The sequence below is a fragment of the Thermobia domestica genome, chromosome 14, assembly GCF_964235325.1.
Source record: "Thermobia domestica chromosome 14, izTheDome1.hap1.1, whole genome shotgun sequence".
NCBI lineage: Eukaryota > Metazoa > Arthropoda > Insecta > Zygentoma > Lepismatidae > Thermobia > Thermobia domestica.
The window spans coordinates 149503198-149525635 of NC_137467.1; the positions used below are offsets into that span (position 1 = coordinate 149503198).

General features: G+C 31.6%; 1 protein-coding gene across 1 annotated transcript in view; it reads right to left on the minus strand.

Moving 5' to 3' along the window:
- The window catches only part of LOC145670392 (mitochondrial import inner membrane translocase subunit Tim8-like), a 43798-nt gene extending 42260 nt beyond the window's left edge, over positions 1 to 1538 (minus strand). The window contains exon 1 of the mRNA XM_081739017.1: positions 1331 to 1538. Within this exon, the coding sequence (XP_081595143.1) occupies positions 1331 to 1447 (117 nt within the window). The 5' untranslated portion in view covers positions 1448 to 1538. The remainder of the gene's footprint in view (positions 1 to 1330) is intronic.
- Positions 1539 to 22438: the final 20900 nt, after the last annotated feature.

The following is a 22438-nucleotide window of genomic DNA, read 5'->3' on the forward strand; positions in this document are numbered from 1 at the left end:
ATTAAATAAGTGCAGTGTTGTTCAGCAGTGTGTTTATTTTTTTGATTTTATCTCCAAGACGTATGACTATGATCGTATGTGTGTTAGAGTTTAATGAACACTGAAAACAACGTGCCCTGCGGGGCTCTAACCCGCCCTCAATCGCTAACGCTCGCTCGGCAACAGTGTGAATTAAGTAGTAAACTTTGTTCGCACGTCCAAGGGCACATCTGTTGAATATGCAAACCAAACCTAACCCAACCTAACCTCTTCCCTACATCCTTATGGGCTTCAGTTTAGAGGTGCCCTTCCAGTTTCCAACCTACCAAAATGCAGTTAAAATATTAAAAATTGTTAGGTTAGGCTAGGGTATGTTAGGTTAGTTTAAGTTCGGTTAGATTACCTGGTAAGACTTTAGTTAGACTAGAACTGTGACCGGAACAGGTTTTCATATAAGCTTCAAATATCACTTAAATTCAGTAATCCATGGTTCTCATGAAAATTTAATAGATTTTCTTCATTATTTTTATATAATTCTGCAAAACTCAATGCAGAAACATCATATTCAACGCACCGATTCCGCATCCTATACGACTACCATGCTGTTCAGTTATCGAAACCTTCCGCGTCTTACAAATAGTACCCACTTCTACATATCTTTTCTCGTATTAAACATAACTTTACTGCCAAACTTTGACACTTAAACACTACATAAGAACGCGAAATCTTCATTTCTTACCCCATCTCTCTTGCAAATTTTCCTAATTTTTATACAAAACGGAGGGGCAACTCTAAACTTAACCCTCACTACGTAACGAAAGGAACCCTAAAGTGAGGTAACATAGGAATTGAAGAATTCGGAGTAAATGGTTGCTAAACAGCCTATATATATATATATATATATATATATATATATATATATATATATATATATATATATATATATATATATCGCTAACTGTAAAGACCGCCTAACCAAATGTCAACACCTAAGACACTCAAATTATTGGCTACTTTTCTGGCTACGCTGGTAAAGGTTCACACATATTTCCAATGTATCCCCGCACATGCATATCAAGTAAAACTGAGTTATTTTAGGCAAGATAAGAGTGATTTGCCGCATTTATAACTGGTTTGTTTCTGGACTCGTAAAGAAAATCCAAAAGCAATGTAACAGCGTGTAAAATAAGTTTTTGCAGTACCGTGAGACGATTTAATAGAAAAGGTTATGAATACGTAGTAATTATATATTGACAACCTTATTTTTAATCTTTACGAAATTCCTTGTACTTCTTGAGTATTATGAAATCACGCTATGCACGTGAGTAATCACAAACATGTTAAGTTGTACCTGAGCATGGATTTGTGCCTTTTGCTTCTCTATTAACAGAAACTCCTGGAGCTCCTGGTCTTCTGATTTTGATGAAGACGAGGAAAATGTACTATCAGTAGAAAACGAGTCTGACATTGTTATAAATTCGGCAAATGCTAACTTTTCCTCTGCACGTTGTGATTTTGTTTTAGAGATTTCAGACGATATGAAAGTCAGTGTTGCCAGACACGGCAAGCGAAATTACACACACCTTCCGTCCAAATTGCACAATTTTACACACAAACTGGAAGACAGTGAACACAAAATTGCATAATACATAACTATCTATCCATATGCATATTATATCTGATGATGTACACACCTATACGTACATCGACCACCCATTGTTCAAAGATCCATCTTTTTATTTTTATTTTTATTATTATTATTATAGTAAAATCGTCACCTTCTTCTCGTTCAATAAAAGACCTCACCTCCCTCTCATTTACTCTGTCATTCATCTGTTTTCAAAATAGCATCTTCTTGACAAGTGGTGAAAAGACAAAAAAGACTTCATACCCCCTTCGCCTCATGTATTGGCCGCCATCGAGGGTCAATATTAATTCATATTGCTTTGCTTGAACAAAGCAGCTTTGCTTGCGGGTGCTAATGGTCATGACATCCTCTTCTGAAAAGCAAGAAGTGAAGTACAGAGAAAGCAAGTTAGGTTTCATTGCGCTGCCCTGGAGTCCGGCGTTGACGCTCGTACTTTTTAGAAAGTAATTTTCAGAAAAAAATGAAATAATGAATATTTGAATGAAAGGAACTTTGTAAAAATCATTAATGATCAAACGTTTGAAGTGTGCCAAACTATACAGAAAATGAACCTAGATTGGAATTACACACAAAATGCACACACATGACAAAATTGCACACATTTTGTGTAATTACACACACATTGGCAAAGCTGAGTGCAAGGATTCTTCTTCTTCTTTTTTCAACAAACTTTAATTTAAGATGGCTCATTTCCGTAATACTTTGAGTTAACGCAATACAAAATTTGCCTTTTAGATTGTTTATAACCGGAATACAATATATACTTTGGCAGCTTTGGGTTATGTTGCTGTACTAGTGATGGGTAAATTCCCGGGAATATATTTTTCGGGAATATTCCCTGGGAATATTCCCGGGAAGATTCCCAAAATGGGAATTTATCCGGGAATTTATGTACAATCAGAAAGAAAATTGCATTCTATTACTATATTATGATTTCAAAGTTGAATTAATTTTTATATCACAGCATATTATTACTGTTGTCCACAGAGGATTCTTTAAAATCTATATATTCTGAACGGTACTATGTTACTTTATTAACTCTTTATTACATTTAGAGAGTACGCATAAATGTATATTTATTTACAATATGTTCTATCAATTAAATATGTGTGAAAAAATTGTATAGTAACAGTTTAAATTTATAAGTAAGTGGATTTGCTCAACTCGACTCTACTACTGATATTATAAACACATTAAATTTATAAATGTTATAAACCCATTAGATTGGGTAAATGCTAGAAGATACATGTCTCACCAATTTATCAACATTTGCGCATACATATTTATGTTCACAAAATTTGCAAGATACTTACTTATCTTTATATTTTAGCACGTAACATTGCCATACACGACCTTTCATTCTACCTATTTCTCGAAATTCCATACGTTAATTCGCATGTAAAAGAAGTCCGAGTACCTCTTCAGAAATTCGAGTCAGAGAGAGGAGAGAGACCGACGTCTATTGCTAATGATGGTTCAGGGTTTATTAATAGTACTTCATCTCTATTTCTACATAATTCTAAATTACTTTACAAAATGGTTCCTTTTCATTATTTGTAAATTATTTGCTGTTCTTTAACATTGGGACCAGCTGTTACACCTACTTTTGCGCTATTCTATTCCGATGCGGTTGTTTTATGGTGTCATACGCTAAATTACGTTGCCAACATTAAATTCAGACAGCATTGCAGAGTGAGCGTTAGCGAATGAAAGCGGGTTAGAGCCCAGCATGGCACGTTGTTTTCTATCTTTGTTACCAACAATTCATTTTCTTTTCTCACATAAATCACTTCCACTTACCTTTCCGTTTTGTATAAATTAACTACTGCCTTAAAAAAATGTTCGATACTTTCTTGACAACTTGAACATCACTATCAACTCATTTCTTCCGTAAATCATCCTACTTTTTGCTAGTTTTGGCCTCCAATACTAAACAATTACCATAAATTTTAGTGCAAACGGAAATGGAACTTAAAAGAATCATATTATTAGTTATATAAAGTACCGTCAAATAATTTTAAATTTTTTAACCTCCAAATTCTTAAAAACCTAGAAGTAAATCATAATATATTAAAATAAAGTAATTAGTCATACGGTTCTTATAATTTGGAAGATAAAGTAAAGAAATGGAAATAAGTTCCTTCCCGGGAAGTTATAGGCCAGGGAAAAAAACCGGGAATATTCCCATTTTTAAATTCCTTCCCACCGGGAATATTCCCACTGCCCATCACTATGCTGTACGCAGAATTTTGCGGACTGGGACGGAGTTTGGCTTCTTATTTCTTGTAGAAGGAGTGCCAGTGGCGTATATTGGGAGGGGGCTTAAGCCCGGAAGCCCCCCCCGAAATCTTACTTACTATAGTAAAGTATATTAAGTATCTTGCTGAATTTTCACATTTTCAGGCAAAGCCCTTCCCCCCGAAACAAAATCGTAAATACGCCACTGAGGAGTGCATTGCTGGGTGCGCTTAATGCATATTTGCTTTTGAAGGCTTTAACGGTTATGTTTATAAACTACAAATGTGGATGTCCGGAAATATGCAATAAAATCCACAATTATAAATACAAATCAACCTTTGATTGCCTGCCCCTGAAAGGATGAATTCATTGTATATGAATCAGGATCCGTGCGGTAGTGAGACGGTACGTCCATAGGGTGCAGGTGTAGTGCCCTTAGTAATTGTGTTATTTTATAATGGTAATATTTTTAAGTAGTATTGTTAACTCTCTTTTGTAAGATCTGGCAACATTGATACTTCCGCTTCTGTGGAGGGAAGACGAGCGGGTGACTTCCGCAGTACTACGAAGAAAGAGATTGTGTACCGCATGGCTTCTCGATATCTGTAAAAATGAAGCCTAAAATTATAGTTAATCTAGGTCTCTCGTAGCCATCCTCAGTAGAGATATGCGTGTATCGGACCTCATGTTAAACTTATAGGAGAAAAGGGGAGGTAAACATAATAGAACGTAAACAAAAGAGAACAAAAGAGAATGGTGGTAGTAGGGGGAGGGGCTACAATATGAGACGATAGAAAAACATGGTTTGGAGGTGGGGTGAGGTGTATAGAATTCTTTAACGGTATGTAAACAAAAGGATAAAAGAGAAATGAAGCATACAACATGTTTAAAGAAATACAAAAGAAAACAAAAGGTTAATAGAGGATAAAAGAGAAATTGTATATACAACGCTATGCATCTGTATGTTTTCTAAAAAAGAATAATTGGTGAGAATGATAAAAGAGAAATGAAGCATATAATGCTATACACTTGTTTGCGTTTAAAAAGATTTTGGTGGTGTGGTGTGTGAAAAAGGTTTGTTGTTAATGTACATGTGTTAAATAGTAAACAAAAGAGAAATTGTATATACAAGGCTATGCAGCTGTATGTTTTTAAAAAGATTTTGTATGGTGGTGTGGGAAAAAGTTTGTTGCGAAAGATGAGTTGTAAACAAGAAAGAAAAAAAGAATAGTACCAGATGTGGGAAGATAATACGTATACGATGATTTTCCAGTTGGGATGTTTTTGAAAAAAAATAATAATAATTTTAAGAAAAATATTAGAACCTTGGAACCGAGGGCGGAAACGCGGCGCGGCGCGGGGCGGACGCGGGAAGGTGGGCGGAGGCGTGCGCGACCGGAAAACACCTGCGTGTGCGAACGCGAGCACGACTAAAGATGAAATGAGAGTATATTGAAAAAAAGAGAAAAGTATTAACCTTGAGTTTATTCATGTGAACATATGAATAAAAGAAAATAAATGATGATGTTTACCCACACATTGAATTTTCCAAGAAAAGAAAACGTAAGGAACATATGAAAAGAATTTTGGGGGAGAGTGTTTTTGTTTTTGTAAATGTGTAGTATGATTTGTTTTGTTGGTGGCTGGTATGAAAAAAAAATAAAAATAATAATTTTGTTTTTGAACGCGATATGAGAGTTGTGGTGTGGTTAGAACTCCATTTTGTTTGACGTAAACGTTTAAATACTGAGTGTTAGTAAATTGTTGTATGTATTAGCTGCTATGGCTCACGTACGTCAGCTAGTTTTTGAGGAGGACGAAGACACTTTACTGTGTTCACCATCACCAACGAGAAAGAAGATGAAGACAGGACATAGCGATTTACCGAGGAAACAGTCAAAGCACAGACCGGATTCCCCGGAATGTGTTGAAGTCGTGTATTTATCGTCATCTTCGGATGATGATGAAACTGATTTGGAAGAAGAAGAGCGCCAAACTCCATCACCATCGTTATTAACGAGTAAAAGAACGCAGTCAAAGCAGAGACCGAATTTCCCGGACGGTGTTGAAGTCGTGTATTTATCGTCATCTTCGGATGATGAAATTGATTTGGAAGAAGAAGAGCGGCAAACTCCACTACCAACACTTTCGTCGTCACCAGTTTTTTCCCCAGCGTTACTAACAAGAACACGAAGATTTTGTAGAATGGACTGCACATGTGAAAACGTAAAAGTGGACCCAAAGTGTATTTTAAAATCAATTAAAGACTGGGAAACAAGTAAAATTTTAATCTGTGAGGCTTGTTCTGAAGGGGTTGACAATCAAAACGGAGACGAATGTTTATTCATGTCCGAAGAAGAACTGGTTGAAAGGGCAGTGCGAAATTTAATTGAAATAGATATTGATGAACTATTTTATACATACGCAAATTCGCACATTATCGGAATATGTACTCAAGAAATTTTTTATGATACATATTACGAACTAATCGAAGAACGGGATAATCAATTTTTAACCGAAGTGGTTGAAATTTTTCAAAATAAGGACAAACAGAAAGCATATTCCAAGTGAGTGTTTTTTTACCAATGTTAAAATAAACTAAACTAAACATTCGGGAATTGTGTATGTGTTTGTGTATCCAGAAAGTGAGATGTGATTGTGTAATTACTTTGAACTACAATAAGAAAAAAATGATTATGATTAATCATGAACATGTGTTTTACTTAAAACATTAGTGAAGTTTATACTTTTGTTTAAACAATATTTGTTGTGAACATTACGTGTTGAAAACTTTATACGAAAAGTGTATGAATACTGAATTTGTTGATCCATGTTTTTATTGGAACGTAATCGTGAAATTCCAACATATGATATTGAATTTATTATTTGTGAATTTTGTTTAACTTTATACACTACATTTGCATTGTTTAATTACTTCATTTGTAGAATACAATTTATTTGGGTTAAAAACAAATTGAATTAAAAATATTTTTTTTCAATAACTAATATTATTAATTTGCAAAATAAAGAACGTGTAGTATGAACAAAGATCATGTTTAATAACAGTAACTATTACAATGTGTTTGTTGTAAATGTATGATAAAATGAAAAAATAGAATCAAATAAACTTTTCATGATACTAAAAAAAGTGTTGTGTTTTATTTTACAAAAAAATAATAACAATGAAATAAATAGAAAAAAAACTTTACGAAGGAAAATATTGGAAAGTAATACTTGTATTATATTTATATTCTTTTGCATTTACATTTATTATTTGATGATTAGTATTATTGCACGTGTCTGCATTATTTTAATTTTTCGTTATACACTTTAAGAAACTATTTTAAAATTGAATAAAAATAATCTTGAAGAGAAAACCAACTAACTATTACAACTTGAAATATAAATATTTCCTGCTTTAGAGAATATAACATGAAATGGTAACACATGTAGGAAAAAAAAACTTTCGCTATTATTTGATAGTTGTTGAGTTTATTTTCTTGTTAGAAGACGCGTTTCTGCATTAGCAAAAGTATGAATTGCGTATGCAAGAAATCACTTATTGACATTAATTGTATTACGTCCGCTTTAATTAAATGTATACCAATAAATTTTTTCTCTGCAATGAATGTTATATTGGTTTGAAAGATAATAATATACATAACTGTATCTTAAAAAGTAAACATATGTTGGGCTTGGAAGCTTTTAGTATTTTATCAGAATACGCTACGTACAAGGAAATTTTGAAAATATATATGAAATCACATAATATTCATAGTAAGAAGAATTATATTCTTATTTAATATGTTTTTAACAAACATTATGAAAACGTTCTATTTCATTTGATATTATCCAATTTTGATTTTCCAAGACATTTTCGGCACAAAGATTTTTTACATGGTATGAATATGATTGGAGAAAAAATATTGCTAACTTTTGTAGGACGCATGCGCATTCGTTGAAAGTTTTGTGCGCTTGCGCATTTGTTTATATATTTCTAAGAAGAATGTTTAAGTAAAACAGTTTTTGCAAAGATGTGTAGTAAGCGTGTATTTGCTTCCGAGTATATTTCTCCAAGAGAACAGGAAATTAAATCTGCTAATATACATAAAGTTACTTATCTAGATGGTGATATTTCTGAAGAAGAAGATAAACTGGAAATATTATTACGTAAGGAAAAAAATATTGATTCGTTTAGAAGATTTTATAGATATGATGATGAAATTCGATGTGAAAAAGTGTATCCGAATTTACGTATTGAAATTCCTGAATTAGATATTGTGAACTGTAAGTGCAATCGATTTAACATAAGTGAATTGTGCGTAAAAGAACTTTTTGAAAATTATCAACTGAATGAACCATTACTTTGCTTTGCTTGCTCAATAAGGATTCCAGATGAAAGACTTCATTCATGTACACTAGCGTGTGATAATAGTTTGAAACGTGCTGTGTGGGAATTTGTCATTAAGAAGAAAACTCGTGACATTGTATTTGAACTTTATTGCAAGAAACATTGCTTAAACAGTACTTATAGAAAAAATAAAACGTTTTTAAACAGATTCAATTTATCATACGAAGGCCTCTCGTTTTCTGATTCTTATATTTCACAGTTAGTGGAACTGTTTTAAAGAAAGACAAGAATGCATATAGAAAATAAAATTTGCGTGTACAATTGTACTTCTTTTAATGTAAATGAACATTGTGTGTTTGATTGTATTTCAAGATGGAACCCGCAACGTCGAGTTTTGTGTTACGGATGTTTTCAAAATCGAATTGTTTTCGATGAACATGAATGCGTTACGTTAGACTATGATATGTTATGCTATAATGCATGGCGTGCTATGGTGAATATACAGACTTTTGATGATTTATATGAAGAATTTGTATCAATGCATAGTGATATTGAAATTGATAAATGGTCATTTAATTATGCGCTATATAATATTTTATTAAACAGAAAATATATTGAGTTAATTTTAGAATTACTCCTTGAGAAGGATTTCTTTTATAATTTTTAATTTTGTACATGTACAAAAAAGGTATAAATTGTAAACACAATTTTATATTGCTCATTGAATTTTTTTAATTATGATTTCTTTTGCGTTTACTGAAAAATATTATATAACATTGTATATGATATACCTTTTGTATGATTCGTATTCAACTTTTTTTATATTTATAAACATGATTTTTAAAATTTTATATGATATGTAAAACGTTCTTTTGTAAATAAAATATTATTCGTTAAAAGTATTTCTTCGTCTTATTATTCTTTACATATTTTAAAATATTTTTGTTTTCACTTTACAAAAGCTACCCAGATACATTTAAGTTCATACTCAGACAGTTTGAAAAAAAAAGAAAATAGTAATTGTAATATCACGAAATGTGTTAATTATATTCCATGAACGCTATGAAAAAAAAAGAAAAACTTATTATCAGTATTGTTTGGGCATCACACAGAAAATCATAAGTGTATTTTCAAAATGCACAATGTATGAATAGTATCACAATGTTTGTAATAATAATATTATTATTATTAAACTCGAATGCTCTGATTGTCATAGACTGTTTTCTAGGGATGATTGCTTTACCAATCATAAAACAGTATTTGTTTGCGAAAAGAGTTTATACGGTCACATAAGTTTTAAAATGATTGCGGCTAATACATGTTATACACATGTAAACGTTGGGTATATTTATTTCGTTGAACGGTTACAATGTAGATATCTTTTTATGATGTAAAATGAACAAGAACATCAACTTATTTGTATTTACAAGTGTAAGGACATGCTTTGTATGTGGAGATAAAAACGGATCCCGTTTGTCTACAACATTGATGGACTCGACCATTGTTTTAAGAAAAAATATTCTACTTTCACATAACAACAGTAATTATGTTATGTAATTTTATGTTAAAAAAACTTTACACTTGAAGTAATAATATTGGGACAAAAAATTGATAAAGGATAAAAGATTTACTTTCATGACATGTAGTTGTATATGTGCGTTAAATTATTATTATTATTAAAACTACCAAACACATTAGGTCTTTTTGCAAAAGCGAGATTTCCTATATTTTGTTTAATACATTAAACAATGAAAATTATGTAAGCAAAATTCCTGAGCTAATCCTGATTCACGAAGCATCAAAGATCAAAAACCAATTCATCACCTAATACGAAAAAAAAAACGTGCTGCAAGTGGGGAGGTCTCCAAAAGGAAATGATGTTATTAAATTTTCAAACTTAATTGTAGACAAAACAATTTGTAGTTATTGGTTTATTATAACACCAACTATTGCTAGTTTGACAATACTGACGTATTGTACCTCCCAGAAAAATTATTTCACCCTTTGGGTTCGACCATTGTAATCGTCAAAACCTAAAGGTAATGTACTGGTTAGAACGTACTACTGCTAATGAAATCCGTCATTCCGGAAATGGATTGGAAAAACGATTTGGGGTGAAAACAAATACAGTTTATGAATTTCATGTATCACGGGTGCTTGAACTGTTATCCTACAATGCGAGACGTATCCTTGAATTTTACGTCTAAGCAATGTACATCACTACAAGAACGGTATGACCATGAAAATAGCATTTCTCGAAAAAATTAAATTTTAATGTCGTTGAAATGTGACCATATGGTGAGAAAACGACAAAAATCCAGTAAATTATTCAATCACACTGTTTTCATATTGTTGATCACATGATACCTAAGGCATGGTGTACCATCAAAGAGTTTGTTGCATATTATGATGTAACATCATTATATCCATTGATAATGACACGTAAAGCATTGCCTATAGTTAAACCAAAAATTTATAGGGCGAGCTAACTTTTCACAACTGGAAAGTATTTAGGCAATAGTCAAATGAACCATCTTACCTCCAAAAGATTTACATTTTCCAATTTTATGATATACGTGTAATGGACGGTTTATGTTTGGGTTATAGCGTTCGTGTATGGAACAGTTGCATACACTGCGATTCCGAATGTGTCATCACTAGTAACCCTTGATCCACATCTAGCTTGGATACAAGATTTTACAAATTTTGAAATTCAAATTATCCAATTAGTCTGTTTAAAGATTATGTGAATTCATTCCTAAAAATGAAACAGGAATCTTCAGGTTTTTTTCCAGTTGGTGTAGAAACTAAAGAAGACAAAGAAAAATATATTGCAGACTATTATGAACATGAATGCATTCAGTTAACGGAAAATAACATTCAATCGAACCCTGGTTTCTTAAATTGTTATATGGAAAATGGGAACAGCTAACAGATTTCTTGCAATTTGTAAGTGTTGATACTCCAGAAAAAAATTTTTAAGTTACTCATAGGTCTCACAATATAAGGTACAAACTGTATTACCCAATGGAGAGCAACATCTTATTGTAATGTAGCATAGAAAATTTTCAAATGTTACCCTTGCAACATTTTATCACAAGACCATTGTCCTAATAAATTAGTCGCAAGAGCAAGTTATTTTTTTATGGATTGTTTGCTAAGCAATCTCCTTATTTTTTTTATTGGATCGTTTGCTGTGCAAACTCCTTATTTATTTAACCTCTCCTAATTAATTACTCGAACATTTTATGTGAGCATACCAAAGATGTTCCGAAAATATTAATTATTTATATTCTCCTAATAAATCAGTAGGAAGAGCAAATTTCATTTGTGAACATATTAAGAATTCTATAGGAATGTGAGCCTACAAATAATTCCGAAAATATTAATAAATTAGTCGCAAGAGCATTAAAATTAGAGGATGTTGAACATTTATACTTCAATGCTAAGACTATACTGAAAATCATCATAGCAAGCATAGAAAGATAAGAAAAAGAAAAAAAAACACAATCGTGAAGGCATACATTTATAGTAAGGATATTCAAAGACTATACTGAAAACCAGCATAGCAAGCACAGAAAGATAGGGAAAAAAAAGAGAGAAATGAGAACATTGAAATCATACTAAGGATATTCAAAGACTATACTGAAAATCAGCATAGCAAGCATAGAAAGATACGGAAAAAAAACAAATTATCAAAGAGAACATTGAAATCATACTAAGGATATTCAAAGAGCATACTGAAAATCAGCATAGCAACCATAGAAAGATATGAAAAAACACAATCGTGAAGGGATGCATCTATAGTAAGGATATTCAAAGAATATACTGAAAACCAGCATAGCAAGCACAGAAAGATACGAAAAAAAAGAGAAATGAGAACATTCAAATCAGACAAGATATTCAAAGACTATACTGAAAATCAGCATAGAAAGATACAAAAAAACCAAAAATAAAAACAGTGAAGACATGCATCTATACTAAGGATATTCAAAGACTATACTGTAAACCAGCATAGCAAGCACAGAAAGATAGGGGAAAAAACAGAAAAGAAAACAGTCAAGACATGCATCTATACTAAGGATATTCAAAGACTATACTGAAAACCAGCATAGCAAAAACAGAAAGATACGAAAAAACAGAAATGAACCATACATTTGTACTATGGATATTCAAAGAGTATACTATAATTTAGCATAGCAAGCAGAGAAAGATAGGGGAAAAAAACAGAAAAGAGAACAATCAAGACATGTATGTGTACCTCAATACTATACTGTAAATCATTATACCAAGTATAGAAAGATATGAAAAAAAGCGGGAAAATTTTATGTTCTGCCTAATGTTTGTGTTTAACAAAATGTCCAGTAGGAAATGTTTACATTTATTAACTCTTATCTACTACTTATTCCGTTTACCATGCACCCTTATTTAACATATACTAATTGCTACCCGTCATACATATACTGCATATCATTAATGTAAAGAAAATACATTAAAATCCATCCGCCATGTTTGTTTCTTTAAACAACGCCATCTGTACACATAACATTGGCATTAGTGTGTATAAGACTGTGCGTGTGTGTACATGTACCATACCAAGTTACCGAGTGTTGTTTGTTTTTATAACCGGCAATACCCCGCGCAGTTTCCGGCCGGCAATATTTTACGCGTACCGCGTCGCGAAACCTTTTTCCGGGCGCAAATACCGCGCGGCGCGCACCGGTCGCGGTAAAAAGGCGCGAAAATGGTATTTATTTTAGTAATATCATTCATTTTATCTATTAATATAAAAATATAACCTGTAATAAGCATATTTCCAAAGTTTCAAAAAAATCGACGCCACATTGTTTATGCAAATTCATTAAATTTTTGTTTTCAATTTACAATGTTCTAAGCTGCATAGTAGTGTTCCTTAGGTCCTAACGATCAAGAAAATACTTTTCTTTTTTTCTACGACCAATAGTTTGCCTTAAAAAGCCAAAAATGTAATGTGACACCCCCTACATAACGAGCCGCCACTGTTACCCTTCCAAAAATTGTTCAAGTTTATCGTGTAGGGTGTCTTTTTATATAGATTTTGACCTGATAAATCGATTTCTGTAATCCATTTTATCCTACGATTAACGGTTTAGGAGCTACACCCATTTAAAATTATTTTTAAGTTACATTGTTCTAAGCTGTATAGTAGTGTTCCTTAGGTCCTAACGATCAAGAAAATACTTTTCTTTTTTTTCTACGACCAATAGTTTGGCGTAAAAAGCCAAAAATGTAATGTGACACCCCCTACATAATGACCCGCCACTGTTAGCTTTCCAAAAAATTGTTCAAGTTTATCATGTAGGGTGTCTTTCTATATAGATTTTGACCTGACAAATCGATTTCTGTAGTCCATTTTGTCGTACAATCAATGGTTTAGGAGCTACGCCCATTTAAAATTATTTTCAAGTTACATTGTTCTAACTGAAATTGTGGTGTTCCTTAGGTTCTATCCTTCAAGGAAATACCTTTCTTTTGTTTGTACGAACAATAGTTTACCGTAAAACGTAATACCAGTCCGCTCCCTTCCCTTGTAAGAAATCTAAAAAAATAAAAATTGTTCAATTTTATCGTGTAGGGTTTCTTTCTATATACATTTTGACCTGACAAATCCATTTTTCTAGTCCGTTTTGTTCTACAATGATTAGTTAACGATTTATGAATATTTAAAGTTATTATACGGCAAAAATCGTACTTTTTTACCATTAGCGTCACCTATATAGTTATAATTGTCAGTACCATGCATGTTTTTGTGAGGTCAACACCAAAAAACTTTTCGGTCTACTGTTATTTGTAGAAACGGCAATACCTCATACGTTTACCGACAAATCATTTCCCCAACCATATTTTACTTGTTCGTATACAGTTTTCGTATGTGCTTCAAACATGGAAGAAGAAGAAGACGGCAATTTTATGTTAGGTATGTATGAACATTTTAAATTTGCATGTGCTCTACATAAACATATCTGCTAATTCCATTTGTAATGTTTCAAATGGTACACATATCTTTAAAATAATGCTAAATTGTTAAAAAAATAATCACTCAAATGCATTTACATATTCACTTACAATCTTAATTTATTCTCTATAATCCATCCGTATAATCATATTTCGTATACGCCACTGTTCTCAAATCGTTTGAATTGTCTTAACTTCCATCCCATTCAGCGTTCATTAAAGAACGGTTCAAGCATAGATAGCAAGTATGCACATTCACGCTTTTTCCCATCCATCTCTCACACATACAAATATACATACGTACACATGGAACGTCAATAAATTATTGATAAGGCAGGCATGCTCAGTGGTAAACCGTTCTTTCTATTGCTCATTGTAATGTTCTCCCTTTTCTTTATTTTATGAGAGCAACGTCTCTCCTTTACCCTAGCCAGCATAATTGTGGGACGTAAAACTCAAGATTTTATTGTAGTTTTACTGTTTCAGGTCCCGGGTTTGATCCCAGTCCCCCACCATTCAAGATGTATGTGAGCTTTCTCCCACTTTCTTTATTCCATCATTTCATGAGAACAACTTCTCTCATTTAACCTATGAAGCATAATTGTGGGACGTAAAACTTATGATTTCATTGTAGTTTTACTGTTTCAGGTCCCGGGTTTGATCCCGGTCACCCACCATTCAAGATATATGTGAGCTTCCTCCCACTTTCTTTATTCTACCATTTCATGAGAACAACGTCTCTCATTTAACCTATGAAGCATAATTGTGGGACGTAAAACTCATGATTTCATTGTAGTTTTACTGTTTCAGGTCCTGGGTTTGATCCCGGTCCCCCACCATTTAAGATGTATGTGAGCTTCCTCCCACTTTCTTTATTCTACCATTTCATGAGAACAACGTCTCTCATTTAACCTATCAAGCATAATTGTGGGACGTAAAACTCATGATTTCGTTTCCTCCCACTTTCTATATAGTCTTTCAAGAGCTTTCTGTGTACAGCGAAGCACTATAAAAGATCCACTTATCTTAATCATCTGTGTTCCTTAGCTTATAGCGTATAATTGTTGGACGTTAAACTAAAATATTTCATTTCATTTCAAGAGCATACAGTAGGAACACGGCTCAGAGGAAGAAAATGGTATGTAGTAAAAACTGTAACATGGCGCCCCATAGAATAATCCAAACGTGTTATATATGCAATTCAACAATATAACCTCTCGTATCTTTTATTCTATTGTTTCGTTTGGAATTTTAGTTGGATCGTTTGTTACTCAAACTCCGAGGTTGAACACATCATGTTACCTCAAAATGTGAGCCTATAAATAATTCGATTCCCGGTGGAATTTTAGTTAGATCGATTCTTTTAACCTCTCGTAATTAATTACTCGAACACTTTATGTATGTATGTAGGTCCACGTCTCATAGTATCGTGGTGCTGAAAGGGATGCTACGCTAGTCTAATTCAGCAACCATTATTTTTGTGTGTGCGCTCATATTTAAACGACTTTAAAAAGAGCTCCTCCATCGCTAAGCGGTTAGCGTAGGAAACCTGGGTTCATTTCCCGGCAAAACGGTTTGGATTTCATAACAATAACTAGGTCTTCGTCTCGCTGTTCAAAAGGCGTGCTAAACTAAATTCAACTAAACTTAATTAAAATGAAGGCAGTGTCTTATCGTAATTTTATGAAAATTACTACCTCCGAAGATTACTTTATAATACAAGCCCGAATTCTCCATGACACCCCCAACTCATAAAATAGATATCTAATATATACATTTACATACTTGTTATTATTATTATTGAAAAAAAAACAGCTCCACTGTGTGGATCAGCTTGTACTAATCAAAATTTGTATTTATGAAACACGAAGATTATGGCTTTTTTCTTTTCATTATTCATATCTCTTCGTGTTCTTTTAACAAAAAATAGACCTTATTTTCTAATAAGACAGCTTATGTTCCATTTGCTTTCTTTGTACACCAAGCTATCTCTAAAAACCAGTGTAATTTTTCGTGTTGAATGCTATATTTCAGAGCCCTAATCTTATAAGTTCCCCTACTGAAAAAAGACTAATTTTTTAAGAAATGTTCACTTTCCTTTTCGTCAAAAAGAATGAATGACCCATTGATATATACTTACAGAGTTCTAAAAACCTTATCCACCCCCACTCTCCGTTGGTCACTATGCACGACGTTGGGGTAAAGGTTCAGGTAGAAACCAATGTTGCCTCTATTCCTTAAATTCTTTCATAGTTCAAACATGTATATTTGTTGTTAACTGGTGGATAGGGAGAACGAAAATCTTTTTTCATTTTGCTGGAACCCAAGTGAGTGTGGAATGGAGGGAATTTTACCAAGTCTGAGAAGAACAACTTGTGCGTACGCTCTCTCTTTGTAAAAGAACATGAAGGATTAAAAAAGCATAAAAACCTGTTTCAAACTCACGACAAAAGAAATAGATTATACTTTTACGTAAGATGATCATTTGTTATCCAAATTCTACATTTTTCATCGCCTTTAAAATGATATTCATTTTAGTTGATAAATCATAATCCTATCTTATGTCTGAATTCAATTTTTCAGTATTAAGCCTGTAACTGAAATCACTGTGTCTTTTTCTACATATCATTAACTAGACATTTAATGTATATTAGCAAAAATTCTCTGTGTTGAGTTACCTATAATTCGACTCATGTTTCATATGTATGCAAATCAAAACAGCAATAATAATAATAATAATAATAATAATAATAATAATAATAATAATAATAATAATAATAATAATAATAATAATAATAATAATAATGGAATGAAAAATCTAACTTCAACGGTTGAAATTCTATGTTAGCTGTAAGGCAACATGTTATATAGTTCAATCAATATAATTGGTTATCCTGTTCTTCTGCGTATGACTGTTGATTCTATTACAGGATTTTCAAATTTACTCACCTTTACGTTCTGTTAGAGGCTGTAAATAAAAATATTTTCTTCTCACTTTTAATGTCTGTGTCAGACAAACTACTAGCTTTTTCAATGTACATTGTAACTGATTCATGATCAGAGAATAATAATAATAATAATAATAATAATAATAATAATAATAATAATAATAATAATAATAATAATAATAATAATTTTGGAATGACAAATCTGACTTCAACGGTTCAAATTCTATGTTAGCTGTAAGACAATGTGTTATATAGTTCAATCATTATAATTGGTCCTCCTGTTCTTCTGCGTATGACTGTTGATTCTATTACAGGATTTTCAAATTTACTCACCTTTACGTTCTGTTAGAGGCTGTAAATAAAAATATTTTCTTTTCTCTTAATGTCTGTGTCAGACAAACTAATTTTTCAATGTACATTGTAACTGATTCATGATCAGAGAATAATAATAATAATAATAATAATAATAATAATAATAATAATAATGTGAATATTGTATATATAAGTTCATGTCTCAAAATACCAATGCTTTTGCTAAAAATCAAAATTTGAATAAAAAAAGGAGAAAAAAATACACTGCTTTTAATTTCTCGATACAACTTTAATTATATATGTATATTTGTATATATGAATATATATTACATTTGCTTTCTCTATTTATATCCCTAAAATTACTTCATGTTTATCTTCCATCACCTCTTCTTCCACATTCTTTTCGACCATTTTGTTTTTTGCTGTCATTTGCATTCTCTCTAGTCTTCTCCACTTGACTTCTAAGTCCCACGGCAGACCCAAAATTTCGTCTCTCTTTTTTTCCTTGGTGAAAATGTCTAAAAACACCGAATTTACACATACACTACACGAATGGTATTTTAAATTGTTCTTATTTTTTGGGCAAATGTCCGATAAGAAATAAAATGTATTAGCACCCCTCAATCTGATCTTTTCTTCGCAATAGCGAACTGCACATGCTGGATGTTCGCATTGGAAATGTGAATCCATAATCTGAAATAATAATAATAATAATAATAATAATAATAATAATAATAATAATAATAATAATAATAATAATAATAATAATAATAAATGTTTTTATACTATCAGAAAATAATAAGTTTAATTTTAAGGTAATGTAGTATAAATTAACCTTTTGTATAGACCTTAAGACATACATATATTAAAATAACATGATACTTTTTCCTTTTTTCTTATATTATAAGCGAACTTTTTACAAATAGTAATAATAATGACATAATCGTTCAATGGTACATTGTTCACCTCCGGTGTTTAAGTTTAATCCCACTAGCGTTGTGTGGTATACAAACATTTTGCTCGTAGTCTTTGGCGTGGGAGACCCGGGTTCGATTTCTGCGGGAACGGTACGTAATCAACGTAGGGTCACGTCTCCCTGTTCAAAGGGACGTTAAATAAAAATCATTAATTATTTAGCTCGTGAATTTTTCAGCTTTCATGAACGCGATGGATAGCCTAAGCTTAAAATATATATATATATATATATCTGGGGTTTATTTCTACAATATATATTAGCACTGATGTAATATAAATCTAGTTCACACCTAACCAAATAACGTATATGTCTTTCATACACTCGTCAATGAAAACGTATATGTTTTTCTAACTCAAATGAAACAATTTTAAAAATATCATCAGCTTTTCAGATATCAAAGCTTATGTTGGAGTAATAATAAACATTTTATTTAAAGTGTATTCAATTGATTTCTTTCTAGTGAATGTTCTCCTTCAGATTAGATACTACAACAACGCACTCAAGCATATTGGGTTGCCTAGCACTTAGGGACTATGCAGATTTCAACCTTTTCTCTGCTTTTTCCCAATTCTGTGTGGTCAAACCTGATTAATTAGAATTACATTAATAAGAATTTGATTTTAACAGCCAGAATACAATAATAATATTTCTCATCGATAAAAACTCCAATCTTCAGTATCCTATCCAAAATAAAATGATGTAATTTCTATTCTTTTCTGTAATCTAATTTCTCCATATATACACATTTATTATGCTCCCCCCGACAAAAAAAAATATTTTGAGTGTGTCCGTCAGTCTTTCACAAGTTTTGTTCCTATACCCTTTATTTCAATACTACAAAATATAAATAATAATAATAATAATAATAATAGTTTAAGCTACATATGTATCAACAGTAGAAAATCGCTTTTACAAAAAATTCAAAGTATGTTCCAAAAATTAACCCAAACGTATGTCTGACCAACATTTCTATTTAAAACTTGACAATATCATAGGACAATTGTTAATATCACAGCATAGTACTTTTCAAGTCATATGTTTAATCAAGTTACTTATTACTCTAACTAAATCATTATGTTAATAGAAGAAACAATTCTTCCAAAGAAATTTAGCAAAATTATTGTATTTTGAGTAAATTACTTGATGTATTCAATAACGTTCTCTTGTTCAAGTCCTCATATGTATATTCATTCAATCATAAATAATTCTTAAAGCTTTTCATGGACCCCACCAAAAATTAATTTCTACATATATTAATAAAAATTTCGTAAAATGTATAAAGTATTTCTCTTCAAGTTACATGTCACAAAGTTCGGCATTAACATCTCTCTCTAGCTATCAACTGTATATGTTTTTCGATATCGTACTATTTTACTGATAATCCATATCACGGACATAAATTTTCTAATGTTCCTCATACTTTTTAAAACTATAAAAAAGCATCTATATATGGCATATCGTAACGAAAATTGGAAAAGATTTCATGAAGCTCTACTGGATGGGGTCCCAGGTTCAATCCTAGCTCGCAACAATCATTTAAACAGATTTATAAGAAACCTCAGGTTTAGATTATTTTATAAAATGTGGTAAGTTCCCCCTCCCCTATCTTTTATCACATATTTAATCTACCGATTTTACTCATCTTAAAAGTTCTGACATAACACGTATAAGAGCTGTACGTCCAAAATACGTTCACAATTACATACAAAAATAAATCCAATCATATACGTATGTACCCCTGAGCTGATCGGTTATATATATATTTTCAAACCTTATACAGAATAAGAAACTATCTTCAAACCGTTCTTTAGTCTGCTACAAATATATCAATTCCCATAAAACATGTCTTGCTACACCATTCCTACTCGTTTCTTGTAGTATTCAAGAAAACAGAAATACTTTCTATGTAACACCATTGTTTTTAAGATCCCATATCTATTCTAATAACACGAATATTTATAAAATTTTCCGTGTACGTGACAAATAAATCTCCAATATTAAACTTTGAACATCGACACCCGCAACATGCATATTCCACATCGTATCTTTTCCCTCGTTTACTAAAACAAACACTATACTTTACGAAATCTAATTTCCCTAACCCTATCACTCTTATCCAACAATAACTTTCGCTCAGTTATAATTGCAAGTTCGCGGTTTGTTCTGTATACTCGTTATTTATTAACCTCTCGTAATTAATTACTCGAACACTTTTTGTGAGCCTATAAATAATTCAATTTCTGTTGAAATCTCATCAGAACAGCAATGCTGTCATCCGTCAAATAAATATGATTGTAAACCGATAATTCAATTCTTGGTAGGAAGTTTCGAATATACTGAGGTCCCCGTCTCATTTGGACTAGTTGTTAAACAAGCAAACAAATTTAAATTCCGTTTTAAAACCATGTTTCGCGTAACTCCACTGTTCAAGCTGCTACATTTGATAAATTTATATATCGTTTCAACGATATTTATCTTCAAATGTCCATAAATTAACAAAACGAAACAAACATTCCAACTAAATGATTTGTTCATCTGCATATTATTTTTATTGTGTTAATAAATTGATCGAAAGAGTAAATATTTCCTTACCTGATACTTTTTCAATCTTTAGTGAAACAATGATGATAGTCCACCTAAACACTTGAAATAGTCCGCCGTGGAAATTAAGCTAAAAAAAAGAAACAATTTATTATTATATTTGAATAAAAATATTGAATAATAACAAAAGAAAATGTTACACTGTGATGCTAATATTCATATTTTGTAGGCAATACTTTTTCTCTTAAAACTCAACTATTAATAATTCTCACGTTAAAGTTGTCATTTCGCAAAAATAAATTAAATCTCATCTTATTAAAATGAATAATTAACATTTTCTCATATTACTAATATGAATATTTATCAATTTTCTCGATAATTTAGTTAAATCTTATCTTATTAAAATGAATATTTATCATTTTCTCAATAATTTAGTTAAATCTCATCTTATTAAAATGAATATTAAACATTTAAAAAGACAAGCAGAGTTTTATTTCCATATGTATATAATTAAGAAAAACAGAAATCAACGTACCTTTCAATATAAGTAATGTTGAAAAAATTTTCTTATCAAACTGCAGCACACGAATAAATCACACAGTTTAAATATCAACACTCAGAAGCAGAATGCGTCAGTTCTTTAAACCTTGTTTTATATATATATATATATATATATATATATATATATATATATATATATATATATATATAACATAACCCACGCTAACTTCGAGGACAAATTATCTTCTTCTTCTTCTTCTCTTCTTTTTTTCTTCTTAAAATCGTCTCAAAATTAAGTACAAAAATATCATCTTTAGCTTCTGCAAATAACCATGCCTGTTCCTTTAAAACACAGTAATTGTTAAATCCCATCCAACTGTACACAATAAAAGAAAGAAATATCATCTGATACCTTTTCCTCTAAATCCATACCAGTGTCAAACCAAGCAGAAAACCTGATTTTTCTCTAAATACATTACCGCACACATGAGTAAACAAAGGTCTTCCTTCCTTCCTTAAAAAGAACAAAATTCACAGTTGCAATCTGTTAGTGGGAGGGTCAACAAGATACGGTGGTTGTAAACAACGCCTGTCTATACCATCTGTTCACAAGCTTGGATTTTTTTTTTCAAGTAAGTTTTCGATTTAGAACTTGTACAAAAAATATCTCTATACCTTACATCATTCATACAATAGCTACATATTAAGCATGAGATCCATACTTCGATTCCCGATAACAAATAAGATTCACTCCCTGATTTTCGTTTGCCTATACATAATTGAGCCCAAATAGCATAATCGCTAATGCTCTTGCCTTCGGTGCAAGCGGTCATTGCTTCAATTCCCACTGGGGCATTCGCTCGAAAAAAGTGTAATCGCTAACGCTCTTGACGTCGGTGTGAGCGATCTCTGATTCAATTCCTAATTGGGGCATTCGCTCGAAAAAAAAG